This window comes from Schistocerca nitens, chromosome 4 (genome assembly GCF_023898315.1).
Source record: "Schistocerca nitens isolate TAMUIC-IGC-003100 chromosome 4, iqSchNite1.1, whole genome shotgun sequence".
NCBI lineage: Eukaryota > Metazoa > Arthropoda > Insecta > Orthoptera > Acrididae > Schistocerca > Schistocerca nitens.
The window spans coordinates 731654955-731670429 of record NC_064617.1 but is presented as its reverse complement, the minus strand read 5'-3'; the positions used below and the strand labels follow the sequence as shown (position 1 = coordinate 731670429).

Genomic DNA, 15475 nt, shown 5'->3' with positions numbered 1-15475 from the left:
GCTCATTGTAAGTAGCTTGCAGAGTGTATAGGAGCGTTCAATAAGTAGTGAAAGACATTTTTTCTGAAAGCAGGTTGGTTCTATTAAAAATTCCAATACATCAAATTATTACCCACACATTTGGCTACAAAACCCCATTTATTCCTTGAAAAATTAAACTGTTCCCCGTGTTATATTGTTGATTGCGTTTATATACACTTGCAGCTTGTCGTCCTCTTTGGATACCTAAACATTTTGTTTGATCTATTACTTTTCTGCTGTAATTTCGTGTACTGGCACGTTCCATGACATGGAGTTTTGCTCTTCAATTTGGTCCTACTGAACTAGACTTGTAAAATAATGAAAAATAAAAAAAATCAACATGATCTCCGTTGAATTGCGACGGCCTTACGTCACCTCACTGTGAGGACTTGTCCGCCCGCGTGGTACCACTCCGCTGGTCGACTTGGGAACTAAAGTTCTGCTGCGTCAGCAACCTCCCCATCATTCGTGGACTGCATCCTTCTTTGGGCCAAACAGATCGAAGTCGTCATTTGTGTGCTCCGGTCTATAAGGTGGATGAGGAAGAACAATCGGCCGGCCGGAGTGGCCGAGCGGTTCTAGGCGCTGCAGTCTGGAGCCGCGTGACCGCTACGGTCCTGCCTTGGGCGTGGATGTGTCTGATGTCCTTAGGTTAGCTAGGTTTAAGTAGTTCTAGGGGACTGATGACCTCAGAAGTTAAGTCCCATAGTGCTCAGAGCCAATTGAAGAACAAACCAATGAAGTTTTGTGAGTTCCTCTCGTGTGCACAGACTTTTGTGAGACCTTGTGTTGCCATGGAGAAGTTTGTTTGCATTGTTGTGGCGACGAACACGATGCAAATCGTTTCTTCAACTTCCCGATGGTAGCTCAATACATTTCCAAGATGACCACTGCATCACGAAGGAGGACATCAGACATAATAGACAGTATAGAATCCATGAAGACCGTCGTGATGATTTCACCTGCTCAGACTGTGGCCTTGAATTTTTTCTTCGTAGGGGAGGTGGTGGAATGCCGTTTTGCCGAAGTGATGAACCCGTATTTCATCGCCTATGAAGATGTTCGACAAAAAATTATCACGACTAACTTCTTATCGCACAAGAAATTCAGCACAGATGCTCCTTCATTGCTGTTGACGGTCTTCTTTTAGGCAGCGAGAAACTCAGCGGGCGCACATATTTGAATACCCCAACAGGTGGACGAGTGTCAGCACTACCAACAGAGACGTCTATCTGAGCAGAGAGGTTTTTTACTGTGATCCGTCAATCACCTCGAATGAGAGTGTCCACATGTTCGAACACTGCAGCAGCCACAGCTGTGTACGGTCGCCGGCACGCGGGAGATCGGAAAGGTTTGCGCGACCTTGTTGCGTTGATGCCAGACGTCTCGCCCGACGACTCACCGTGCTTTTGTCCACTTCCAAGTCTCCGTAGTCATTCTGAAAGAGCCTATGAATATCTGCGATGCCTGGTTTTCCTCCAAGAGCGATAACAGCTCTCTGCTTGGGACGCGTCACCGTTGCAGACGCCATTTTGAAGGCTACGTATAGCGCCGCAACCTATCGGAACTTGTTGCACGATGTCCCACAGCAAATACCGCTTTTTTCAGCAGAAATTGTCCAACAAAAAAAGTGTTACATTACTTACTGAGCGCCCTTCGTTTATTTATTTTATTTTATTTAGCGTATCGCATCTACAGAGTAAAATTGCACACAAACTATTAGTTAATATAAGAAACGAATTACAAATATATTATTAAATGATTGATTGCAAACAACAATATGCGTAAGATTAGGGAGACAGCCGCTGCAGCTATTTCAAGTCCACATCTAAGCAGGTCACCCATTGAACAGCACCTGGAGTAGCATTCATGATATCCCTCCATTCTTCTTCAAACTTCCTCGCAGGACATTCGAAGATCAGGTGAGGGATTGTTTGTTCTGCACCACAGTCACATCGTGGGTCATCAGTGAGTTTCCATTTGTGGAGAATGGCCTTAGATCTGACGTGGTTAGTCGTCACACGATTAAGTCTGCACCAAGTTCTTCTGGGCATCTGCATTCCTTCCACCGGTATCGAAGGATAAAAATCTGTGATGAGAGGATGGTGATTATTCAGCGACCAGTATTGCCTCCATTCCCTTGCTATGTCGTACCTTTCTGGGAATTTGAAGACTTCGTCTTCCCACATAGGTTTCCTTGATTTTAGGCGGGTTGTTGGTAGATGGTCCAATATTTTTCGGATAGGTATATCTTCAGACACAGAGGGGTCATTAATTTTCTTCCATTCTCGGGTAGCTGCTTGTTGCCTTCTGAGGGAGGGAGAAGCTATATTTGCAAAGGGCATGAAACCAGGGAAGTGGAGTTGATTGCAGAGTTCCTGAGACAATCCTCATGGTGGTATTAAGCTGGACGTCTATTTTCTTCGTGTGTGTGCTCTTGTGCCAGACTGGGACGCAGTATTCTGCCACCGAGTAGACAATAGATTGTGCTGCGGTGCGTAGGGTGTCAGCTTGAGCTCCCATGGAGGTTGCAGTCAGCTTTCTTAATATGTTATTTCGATTTTTTATCTTTGGTTATTTCTAGGTGTTTTTTGTAATTTCTATGTGGTTAGACTACATTTCATTAGAACTACTGATAGCCTTGGGAGAGCCAGTCCTGACAAAACTCTACCATCTGGTGAGCAAGATGTATGAGACAGGCGAAATACCCTCAGACTTCAAGAAAAATATAATAATTCCAATCCCAAAGAAAGCAGGTGTTGACAGATGTGAAAATTACCGAACTATCAGTTTAATAAGTTACAGCTGCAAAATATTAACGCGAATTCTTTACAGACGAATGGAAAAACTGATAGAAGCCGACCTCGGGGAAGATCAGTTTGGATTCCGTAGAAATGTTGGAACACGTGAGGCAATACTGACCCTACGACTTATCTTAGAAGAAAGATTAAGGAAAGGCAAACCTACGTTTCTAGCATTTGTAGACTTAGAGAAAGCTTTTGACAATGTTGATTGGAATACTCTCTTTCAAATTCTGGAGGTGGCACGGGTAAAATACAGGGAGCGAAAGGCTATTTACAATTTGTACAGAAAGCAGATGGCAGTTATAAGAGTCGAGGGGTATGAAAGGGAAGCAGTGGTTGGGAAGGGAGTGAGACAGGGTTGTAGCCTATCCCGGATGTTATTCAATATGTATATTGAGCAGGCAGTAAAGGAAACAAAAGAAAAGTTCGGAGTAGGTATTAAAATCCATGGAGAAGAAATAAAAACTTTGAGGTTCGCCGATGACATTGTAATTCTGTCAGAGACAGCAAAGGACTTGGAAGAGCAGTTGAACGGAATGGACAGTGTCTTGAAAGGAGGATATAAGATGAACATCAACAAAAGCAAAATGAGGATAATGGAACTAGTCGAATTAAGTCTGGTGGTGCTGATGGAATTAGATTAGGAAATGAGACACTTAAAGTAGTGAAGGAGTTTTGCTATTTGGGGAGCAAAATAACTGATGATGGTCGAAGTAGAGAGGATATAAAATGTAGACTGACAATGGCAAGGAAAGCGTTTCTGAAGAAGAGAAATATGTTAACATCGAGTATAGATTTAAGTGGTCAGGAAGTCGTTTCTGAAAGTATTTGTATGGAGTGTAGCCATGTATGGAAGTGAAACATGGACGATAAATAGTTTGGACAAGAAGAGAATAGAAGCTTTCGAAATGTGGTGCTACAGAAGAATGCTGAAGATTAGATGGGTAGATCACATAACTAATGAGGAGGTATTGAATAGAATTGGGGAGAAGAGGAGTTTGTGGCACAACTTGACAAGAAGAAGGGATCGGTTGGTAGGACATGTTCTGAGTCATCAAGGGATCACCAGTTTGGTACTGGAGGGCAGCGTGGAGGGTAAAAATCGAAGAGGGAGACCAAGAGATGAATACACTAAGCAGATTCAGAAGGATGTAGGCTGCAGTAAGTACTGGGAGATGAAGAAGCTTGCACAGGATAGAGTAGCATGGAGAGCTGCATCAAACCAGTCTCAGGACAAGACCACCACAACAACAACAACAACAACAACAACAACAACAACAGCATGTGGTTATCTTTAGCTGTCCTACTCAATTGTTCGCATTTGTCTTGGCTTAAGCCTTCAACATTTAGTTGTAAGATACGGACACAAATTCCGATATCTCTTGTCAGGTGGTTCTGATAAGAACCATTACTTTTTTGCTTTTTCATTTTCCTCTGTAGATTTTCTTGACCGTGAAAGAAATTCATTCTAGTTCGGTCGCCTAGTGTGTAGACTGTTTGCCGTTCCGTCGTCACGGAGCGTTGCCCGGGGTACATCATCTTGGAGGTCGTCTATACTTTGTACCCCAACGCCCTTCGTAGATGTAGAAGTCGACTTAAAAAGTTGCGCAGAGTGCCTCTTCATAACTATACAAGTCGTGGTCGTTGTTTTCGGTGTGCCAGCTGTTGGTGGTGGCGGCGGTGACAGCAGCGGCCGCAGCGACTGGTGCTGGTTCCGGCTCCGGCTCGGGGGCGGGCCTGTCGTGCTCGCTGGACCGGCAGTTCTGGGACGAGCGGCGCGGCCGCTGCCTGCCCTGCACGCAGTGCCCCGACGGGCAAGTAGTGCTGGCGCCCTGCGCCGTCAACCGCGACACCGACTGCGGGCCCATCTCCAAGCTCATGATCGACTGGTCTTGGCTGCCCAGGCGCTCCAATAGGACCGCCGCGCCTCCCTCGCACCGCCACCATCACCACCACCACCATCACCACCGCAAGAGCCACCGCCACGGTGACGGGTGGTCCTCCTCCTCCGAGATCGACTCGTCGGCGTTCTCGTCGCACTCGGAAGAACACGAGGAAGACACTCCGCGGCCGGCGCGCAGGCGGCAGGGCCACCACCACCACTCCCGCTGGTCCTCCTCCTCGTCGTCGTCGTCGTCCTCTTCCTCGTCCTTCGCGGAGGAATCGTCCTACAGCTCGTCTGCGGAGGACGGGTTCGGGACTTTCAACAGGACGTCGTCGCTGTCCTCGCAGCGGAGGAACAAGACGTCGCAGCACAGGAAGCACGGCGGCGGTGGGCGGAAGCACGGCCACCACAGCCACACCCACAGCCGGCACCGCGAGGAGCACCGCCAGCGCAACTTCACCGGCCACCAGCTGCCGGACGTCAGGAAGCCGATGCTGCCCGAGTCGGCGGCGCAGCTCAAGGAGGACTCGGCGCCGCCGGCACAGACCACGCCCCGGCCGCACCACGCACAGCCTCAAGCCCAGCAGCACCAGCAGCCGTTCTCGACGGCCGAGACGCTGGTGTGGGACTGGCAGGTGGTGGTGCTCGCGCTCGCCGTCTGCGCCTGCCTGCTCTTTTTCCTCGTCACGGGCATCTACTCCATACACCACGCGCGCCAGTGGCGCAGGCTCAAGGACAACTTCGAGGCTGGTGAGTACCCTCTCGGCGTCGCGTATTGCATGTGGCTTAACCTCCTTTTTAGTGAAGAACGCTAGAACGAATCTTTTACTCCGAATTCGAGGGTGTCCTGATTTGAAACTGTCTAGCAGATGCTCAACCAACTCCATTGGTAGATGTTGCAAGAGAGGTCTTTTGTATCACCGAGCCATTATATTGCTTCCTGCTGCGTATATCTCGGGAAAAGAAAGAGAATGTAAAATTAGAGCGATCCGAGCTCGCAACCAGGCTCACCAAAATCGTTCTCCCTGGGCTTCTACATCTACATCCATACTCCGCAAGCCACCTGACGGTGTGTGGCGGAAGGTACCTTGAGTACCCTCTATCGATTCTCCCTTCTATTCCAGCCTCGTATTGTTCGTGGAAAGAAAGGTTGTTGGTATTACTCTGTGTGGGCTCTAATCTCTCTGATTTTATCCTCATGGTCTCTTCGCGAGATATACGTAGGAGGCAGCAATATACCGCTTGACTCCTCGGTGAAGGTATGTTCTCGAAACTTCAACAAAAGTCCGTACCGAGCTACTGAGCGTCTCTCTTGCAGAGTCTTCGACTGGAGTTTATCTACTCGTATCATCTCCGTAACGCTTTCGCGATTACTAAATCATCCTGTTACGAAGCGCGCTGCTCTCCGTTGGATCTTCTCTATCTCTTCTTCTATCAACCCTATCTGGTACGGATCCCACACTGCAGAGCAGTATTCAAGCAGTGGGCGAACAAGCGTACTGTAACCTACTTCCTTTGTTTTCGGAGGATTCTTCCAATGAATCTCAGTGTGGCATCTGCTTTACCGACGATTAATTTTATATGGTCATTCCATTTTAAATCACTCCTAATGCATACTTCCAGATAATTTATGGAATTAACTGCTTCCAGTTGCTGACCTGCTATATTGTAGCTAAATGATAAAGGATCTTTCTTTCTGTGTATTCGCAGCACATTACAATTGTCTACATTGAGGTTCAATTGCCATCCCCTGCACCATGCGTCAATTCGTTGCAGATCCTCCTGCGTTTCAGTACAGTTTTCCATTGTAACAACATCTCGATATACTAGAGCATCATCCACAAAAAGCCTCAGTGAACTTCCGATGTTATCCACAAGGTCATTTATATATATTGTGAATAGCAACCGTCCTACAACACTCCCCTGCGGCACACCTGAGATCACTCTTACTTCGGAAGACTTCTCTCCATTGAGAATGGCATGCTGCGTTCTGTTATCTAGGAACTCTTCGTTCGAGACTGGAACAGGACGGGTGGAAATGAGAGAGGTACACGCAGGATTCTCCGCCACACGTTATAAGCTGGCTTGCGGTTAGAGTTGCGCTCTACCAAAACTACGGTTCGGCAATTTTGGTATACTACATAAATGATGTAGTAAGTGGTAAGATAACTGCTACTGTTGGTAGCATTAGTAGGGAAAAAAACGTAAATGAATTGTGAGGCAGAAACAGGGAGTCGACGACTTCTCTTTGATTTTTATTTGTTTGTTTTACACATAATTAGAATCATATATCGCTCATTTTTAGTTCTTTGAGTGTCTTATATTCGTACAAAATGTAAATTGTGTTGTCTAAGTAATAAAAATTAGTTGACCGCGTAACTTTCGCTCTTTTATCTTACCAAAGCAATTAATTTTGATGCAAGTACACCTTACATGCACAAATATAAAAAATCAGTGCAACTGTTGTTATTTTGTATGCAGTAGAACGTTCTTCAATACGATTAAAGGCAGAAGCTTCCTGTTATTATTGATAAGTGCAAAAGTTGTTTATGAATAACAGAAGCATGTTTCATAAGCTCGACAAGGTATTTTACCTTTCTCTTGGGAAATGCGTTTTCTAGTGCTATTTGATAAGTCTGTTGCCTATGTTTTTATTTTCACTACTACAACATCCCTCTGTTTCACTTTAAAAAACAACAGTTTTCAAATAAAAACAGAATTAACTAATTAGCTATAAATACTGTTTATTTTTAAGTAAGAGGCAGGAGGATACCTATGCAGAACAAAAATGTTCTGTAGATTACACTCAGTTGCTGTACGGTTCACCGCTTCCGGTTTCTAGGGGAACCTAATGAGAGACTGGGTGCATACGCAAACAAAACGTCCGAAATGAGGTAACGGCCGATAGGTATGCAACAATATCTAACGTACAAATAACGCGATTACAGTTTTAAATGATCAAAGCTACGGTAGTCTACGCTTACTTCTGACAGTCTACGGTAGCTTACGGTAGTTTTATAACTTCATTTACGGTGTATAGTTGTGGACGTGGAGGGTAGTTATAATTAAACTTCCGCCACTTTAGAGGGCCCCCATGAAAAACGAGTGATCGTAGGGCAATAAGACTTCGTGGAAACATTTGAAAGTACATGCGGAAGAGAAATAACAAATAAACCATTGAAAGAAAAAGATTTTAATTTCCAAATGAGGGGGATAACATTCGTTAACTGCGTACCATGCTTACGTTCTGGCTACAAATGTTGCTCAGTGTGACGACTATCTGGATCCACGACAGCCCGGAAGCGCTCTAGAGATACCATTTCACAGTTATGTAAAGAATCAGCCGCAATTGCAAAGTTCTTTTTATTTCTCAAGCGTTCGCAGTACTTTTCGAATGGTGGACCGTAGAATGTTCAGCTTTGTGACACAGCTCGTGCATTGCTTGAAGAACGAACATTGAGTCCAGCATTCTTAGCCAAAGCAACAGTAACTTCAACAATTTCTGGCACAATTGGCCGTCGGCCTCTCCTAGGAGCAATTTCCTAATCGCCAATTAATTCGGTGTGTAAAGAGGGCGTCTCCTATTCCTTTAACGCGTCGATGCTCGTGAAGAGCAACGGAACTATTGCTGTTGTTTTGATAAAACAGCTTTACGATTAAAGCCATGCCCACCATGACTGTATCCATGCTGACAGCTTTAATGCACACTGGTGCCTGTATTACAAACCTACTTCGCCGTACCAGAACCGGTGGCCAACGGCAAGTCATGACACTGACACTATTAACACTACAAATCCTGCAGCGCTCAGTCTGAACATCATTCCTTTAAAGTTGGCTACCCCTATGGTAAACAGTTTTCCGTCTACACTCGCATGTAGCGGAAGTTCAGCAATTGTAACCACGCTGTAGGTAACCAAGCGGATGACAACGTAGACCTCGCACAATTATGCCTTCCTGGGGTCTACTCCAGCTAGATTGTCTTTGCCTTTCTCAGACCCGCAAATAAGGCGACAAGTCCGGAAGTGCATTGTGTGGGTGCTTCTGAGGTACAGTGTTCTGTATTGTTTATGTTGTTTTGAATGATTATGGAAGTGAAGGAAAAATGTGAATCTCAGTGTTTACACAGTAATAATGGGTAACATTCAACCGTAATTTTTTTCCTACACACAATTCAACAACGCGTTTCGAGAGACAGTGCTCTCATAATCAAGTAGTAAAACTTATCTCATGAGGTTAAAACGCTAAAAAGTCAAAAAACACAAGTGTGACGTTCACAAAATAAAATGGAACAAAAACACGTTGGACTATGGGTCCTCGTCGTACATAGTCCAATTTGTTTTTATACCATTTTATTTTGTGAACGATGCAATTGTGTTGATAGCTTTTTCATCTCATGAGCGCAGTTTTACAACTTGATGATGAAAGCATTGTATATAGGACAAAAATTGCGGTTCAATGTTACCCATTTAAAAACATTCAAATGTTCCCTCATATCTGTAATGGATAACATTAAACTCCCAGTCTATGTAAGGCATCCGCCACTCGATGGGAACCGCTAAATGCAACGCCCTAATCTATACTGACAGTCTTCACTGAATTCCTTCGAAGTCATCCAAGGCAAAACCTACTTGCAAATAAACAAGTAATTACAATGCACCTACATCATGATGGGTATTGAGCTGTAGTACGCTAGTGTATGCAGCGTCTGCAGTAGATACAATGGGTCTTGTAAGGACTCGGCAGAGCAATCTCTGTTTTCGGCTACCATGAGAGTAACTGCATAATGTCAACTTGATAAGTACTGCAGCAGCAGTCAAGAATAAAACTAGAGTTTTGTAGCCAGTTTTCTCAAGAGCACAACTAAATTTCCCTAGAATCCTGCAAAGATCTAAGGTTTCTTTTTTCTTTTTATTGACGGTCTTAGAGCTGGTTTCAATCTTTCATTTCATTTGAAATCTTTTTTTAATGTTACCATTAAGTATTCAAATGATTTGCTAGGCTCCAGAAATTTACCACTGACACTGCTATCTGATAATATCAGAGGCGACCAAAAAGAATCCGTTTGAAGGCCGTACAGTGTCGCCGGCCGGAGTGGCCGAGCGGTTCTAGGCGCTACAGTTTGGAACCGTGCGACTGCTACGGTCGCAGGTTCGAATCCTGTCTTGGGCATGGACGTGTGTGCTGTCCTTAGGTTAGTCAGGTTTAAGTAGTTCTAAGTTCTAGGGGACTGATGACCTCAGAAGTTAAGTCCCATAGTGCTCAGAGCCATTTGAACCATTTCGTACAGTCTCGAACCGTTATGTCAATCAGGAAAAATGGTCCTATGCATTGAGTCAATCACCTCACCTAATCACTAGGTTGGAGATACTCGTACCACTTTGGTGGAACGCCGTGTCCTGCTGCGTGAAGAAGTCTGTAACTGCCTGCTGCAAATCCTCGTCTGGCAGGAATCGTCGACACTTTAAGGCCTTTTTTAAGGGACCTAAGGCGTCCGCTCAACTGTCTCCCACTTGAGCAGGCGTAACTTCTACATTACGACATTTGCATTTAGGGGGCGCATACATCATCATGAAGCAGCAGCACAGAACTTGGCGCACCATTACACAACAGTGAATTTTGACAGACATGCTGCGCCATACATATTCTTTATTCTCTGATGGATGTCTACCTGTGTTTGTGCTACGGCAGCCAAGAAGAGAATGAAAGCCTGTTGCTCCTTTTTGGATGCATTTGGTAATAACGCGACCATAGTTCACGTCTCTGCATTTGGCGCATACACGCCGCGAAGTTACGAGTGCCACACTAATCCTTTGTCTGCATGTGGCTACTTATATTCCCGCATCGGAGTCGCTCTACGTTGCAAATACGCTGCAGCAAAGCCCTCAAACGGATACTTTTTGATCATCCCTTTTTTTTCCTCGTTAAAAGGCTGTAGCTTTTATGTGAGTGGCGTCCAGTAAGTAATGTAACACAATTTTTTTTTCTGAAAGAGAGTTGGTTTTATTCAGGATTCCAATACACCATATTATTCCCCCACTCTTTTCGCTACAAAACCCCATTTTTCAACATAATCTCCATTCATTCCGACGGCGTTATGCCACCTTGGTGGGAGGACCTGCTTGCCTGCATGGTACGTCGCAGCTAACGCGTTACTGCATCAATACGTCCCCACCATCCACGTACTGCTTCCCACAGAGTCCATCCGTCAATGGGCCGCCGCGCCGAGTGGCCGCGCGGTTTGAGGCGCAATGTCACGGATTTCGCGGCCCGCCGGCCGGAGTGGCCGTGCGCTTCTAGGCGCTACAGTCTGGAGCCGAGCGACCGCTACGGTCGCAGGTTCGAATCCTGCCTCTGGCATGGATGTGTGTGATGTCCTTAGGTTAGTTAGGTTTAATTAGTTCTAAGTTCTAGGGGACTTATGACCTCAGAAGTTAAGTCCCATAGTGCTCAGAGCCTTTTGAACCATTTCGCGGCCCCTCCCGCCGGAGGTTCGAGTCTTAGGCGTGTGTGTGTTTGTTGTTCTTAGCATAAGTTAATTTAAGTAGTGTGTAAGTCTAGGGACTGATGACCTCAGCAGTTTGGTCCCTTAGGATTTCACACACATTTGAATATTTGAACATTCAATGGGCCAAAGAGATGGAAGTCGGAAGGTGCGAGATCCAAGCTGGAGAGTGGATGAGGAACAACAGTCCAATGAAGTTTTGTGAGTTCCTCTCGGATGCAAGGACTCGTGCGAGGCCTTTGTTGTCGTGGAGCCGGCCGAAGTGGCCGTGCGGTTACAGGCGCTGCAGTCTGGAACCGCAAGACCGCTACGGTCGCAGGTTCGAATCCTGCCTCGGGCATGGATGTTTGTAATGTCCTTAGGTTAGTTAGGTTTAACTAGTTCTAAGTTCTAGGGGACTAATGACCTCAGCAGTTGAGTCCCATAGTGCTCAGAGCCATTTGAACCATTTTGTTGTCGTGGAGAAGGAGAAGTTTGTTTGCATTGTTGTGGCGACGAACACGATGCAAGTCGTTTCTGCAACTTCCTGATGGTAGCACAGCACATTCCTATATGATCGTTGCACGAAGAGGGAGGACATCAGACGTAATAAACACTTTAGAGTCCCTGAGGACCGTCGCCATGACTTTACCGGCGCAGATGTGGCCTTGAACTTCTTCTTCGGAGGAGAGGTGGTGTGGGGCCACTCTGTGGATTGCCGTTTTTTTTTCCGGTTCGAACTGATGAATCTGTATTTCATCGCCTGTGACGATTTATCAACAAATGGTCCATAGTTGTTTTTATGGTCGTCTATTAGGAGACGAGGAACTCAGCGGCAAACGCCTTTGAGTTCTCCAACGGTATGTACTCCAACGACGGGTATTTCAGCTCTACCAACAAAGATGTCCAGTTGTGCAACGAGATGTTTGTCTGTGATCCGTCAATCACCTCGAATGAGATTGACTGTACGTTGCAACATTGCAGGAGTCGGCGTCACGCGGGAGATAGGACAGGTTTGCGCGACATTGTTGCGTTGACTACACACATCTCGTCGAACGACTCAATGTGCGTTTGTTTGCTGTTAGGGCTCCGTAGGCATTCTGCAAACGGCTATGAATATCTGCGATGTTCTGGTTTTCCACCAAAAGAAACTCAGTGACAACTGTCTGCTTGGAACGCACCTCCGTTACAGACGCCATTTTGAAGGCTACGTATAGTGCCGTCAGCTATCGGAACGTCATGAAACTGTAGGGGCTGAAGCGGGAATATTCCACGATGTCCTACAACAAATTCTGCATTTTTCAACCGAAACTGGTCGAGAAAAAAAAGAGTAGGGATACTTATTGAACGCCCCCTCGTAGTTAGCTGCTATTCAGTGAACCAAATGGAAGTGCTGTCGTATGATCATTGTGACCTAGTGTGTTCTGCGTACGGACCGTTAAATTATGTGACGTATGCGTCTGGCGCGAGAACGCTTGAAGTGCTGTACCCGGTGGAGCGCAGATGGCTCGCTGTGGCCGTGATCCAGAAGCAGGTCACGTGGTCGCATACAGTCGGCAGCCAGACGCATGGCATGGCGATGTGTGGCCAGCCAGGTGTGCTGGCGCCGCTGCATTCGTCTCGCTTTGCTTCATTCAGGCCACAGTGGAGGACAGGCGAAGAAACGGCACCAATATACTCTACAGGCCGTTAAAACTGAAGCTACGTGCAACAGACGTCAGATTGGCATGAGATATACTACATTCTTCATTTGCAAATGAGCAGCATTTCAGAGCAACCACACAGAATGGGTAAGGATAACGCCAATCTACATTCTGTGCATAAGGAAAGATTACGCAACGGCTTTCCCATTCAGGAATCCCATCAGAATGTTCGTTGTTTATGAGAAGATCGTGTTATGCAGCGTGTAAGGAGAATATGTCGGAAGTCGGCAGCGACAGGATCGCGGCCTATCGAAACAACGGTTATCCCACCACTGTTATGCGAATAGGGATTCGTTGGGTTCAGGACAGCCGCACTCAATGCCATGCAGAAACTGAACGGCCCCACGCGTTTAGCGCCTGAGAGGCCAGACATACTGTTCATTCGGTTCGTTCGGCCGTGTAGGACTTTGCAGCTACGTCACATAACGTGAGTCAGGAACTGAGCTTGACTGCAGCAGAACAAGTTTACACATGGATAGTGCGGCGCCGACTGTAGCACCAAGTGCTGTAAGCGCAGCGACTATTGTTGTGGCTTCCGTTGATGCGCTGATAGTGGTACAGAGCCACACTCGATGCCATGCAGAAACTTAAAGGGCCCACGCGACTAGAGCCAGAGAGGCCAGTCGGATTATTCGTTCGGCCATTTAGGATTGTATGGATATGTCATGTAACGTGAGTCAGCAAATAGGTTTGTTTGCAGCAAGACAAGTATGCACTTGGACAGTGCTGCGTTGTCGGTAGCACGATGGACTGTCGTCATGGCGACTGTTGTTGTGGCTTCCCTTGATGGCCGATATTGATGCACCCTACTACGGCAGTGGGCACAGGAGTGGCAGCATCGTTTTCGAGACGAGTCCCAGTTCTGTGTGTAAGATCACGATGGGTGTAGCCGTGTGAGGTGACCCATAGTATAACTAACATTGCCAGGCTGCGTCCGTCACCGTCATAAGGGGCGAGCAGTTGACGTGACTGTATGACATGCCATTGGGTACACAAAACAGTCGCCTCTGTTTCGCGTTGCTGCAGACGTTGCGGCACCGACATGTTAACGCTCGTGCCTGTGACCGATCTTCGAAGTCTCTATGACGATCGTTTTGGGGAAAAAAAAAAACGCAAGACCATGTTTCCAGTGTTAAGACTGTTCCAGTGGCCAGCAGTTTGAGTACATTCAGCTAGACGCCTTTGTTAATTCTCCTAACAAAATATTCGTACGTCTTTTCTCTCAAACTCATGTGTCTAATAAGAACAAAAGAAGTTGCAACAAAGACTGAAAAAGAGGAAGAAAGAACTTCCATACACAGTTGTCTGCTATAAGTAATCAACAAAGTTTGAATGAAATACAACATAAAAATGTTGAGGCTCCGCCGCCAGAGTCAGTTGACCATAAGTTTTCTGGGTATGGTACCGCATCATACTGTAAAAAAATATTACTGGAGAAGCCAACGTTCCGTCCACAGTTACACTGATCTTCTTCTGGGTCTACTGAGTGTTTTTGCTGCCCAGAGTCTGGTCGCGGAAGGCTACGCAATTATATTGCTGCCCGCGTCCAGCAAGAGGAAAACAGGAGCTCACACCTCATTTCCCGATGACTACCAATCACAGTATGCACACTGGTACAATGCAAGAAGCAACAACAGATCTTCACTCCCTCCAACGGAGTTACCTATTACACTAAAGTTCCTACTCCTTCTACCTCAAGAGACCAGTTATATCCCTAAACAAAATATTCGCACGTCTTTTCTGTGAACCTCATATGACTAATAAAAAGAAAAGAAATTGCGGCGGAGGTAGAGAAAGGGTGAGCTTTCATAAACAGTTGTCTGCTGTAAATAATGATTAAATAATCAACGATTCTTTTAAAATTGTGATAATGTCAAATTCAGTGAGCAGTCATGGTAAAATATAAGTGACTCTGGATAGTTAAAATACATTAGTAGATCTAGAAAAAGGCCGCTGTAATCGTGACCGAAACGTTGGTGTCTTCAGTAATAGTTTTATATAACATACCGCAGTACCGTATGAATAAAAAAAAAACTTTAATGTCGAAATAAAGGGTATTTGAAACCTTTGCGTCCAAGTTATGGACAGATAATAGCGGTGGAATTAATATAATGAAATCTGTGTGTATGTGTATGACTTTGAGGAGGCATTGTAGAAAGAGACCATGGCTTGGCTACATAAGCAGGTTCGAGTGAATATAGGATGTAGCAGTTATGCAGAATTCAAGAGGCTTGCTTGGGATGGATAAGTGTAGAGAGGTGCACCAAGCTAGTCTGCGGACTGTAGACCACAATAGCAAAAATGACTCAGACAGAGTCACTTATATTTTACCATAACTGCTCACTGAACTTGACATTATCACAATTTTAAAAGGATCGTTGATTATTTAATCATTATTTACAGCAGACAACTGTTTATGAAAGCTCACCCTTTCTCTACCTCCGTCGCAATTTCTTTTCTTTTTATTAGTCATATGAGGTTCACAGAAAAGACGTACGAATATTTTGTTTAGAGATATAACTGGTCTCTTGAGGTAGTAGTATTTAGTTCAGAGAGCGCTCTGCCACTACTATGGTTTTGA

The 15475-nt window shown here is 45.6% G+C and overlaps 1 protein-coding gene across 1 annotated transcript in view; it reads left to right on the top strand.

Annotated features, from left to right (window-relative positions):
* The window catches only part of LOC126251635 (uncharacterized), a 460291-nt gene that overhangs the window by 25240 nt on the left and 419576 nt on the right, over positions 1-15475 (top strand). Inside the window, exon 2 of the mRNA XM_049952179.1 lies at positions 4488-5460. Within this exon, the coding sequence (XP_049808136.1) occupies positions 4488-5460 (973 nt within the window). The remainder of the gene's footprint in view (positions 1-4487; positions 5461-15475) is intronic.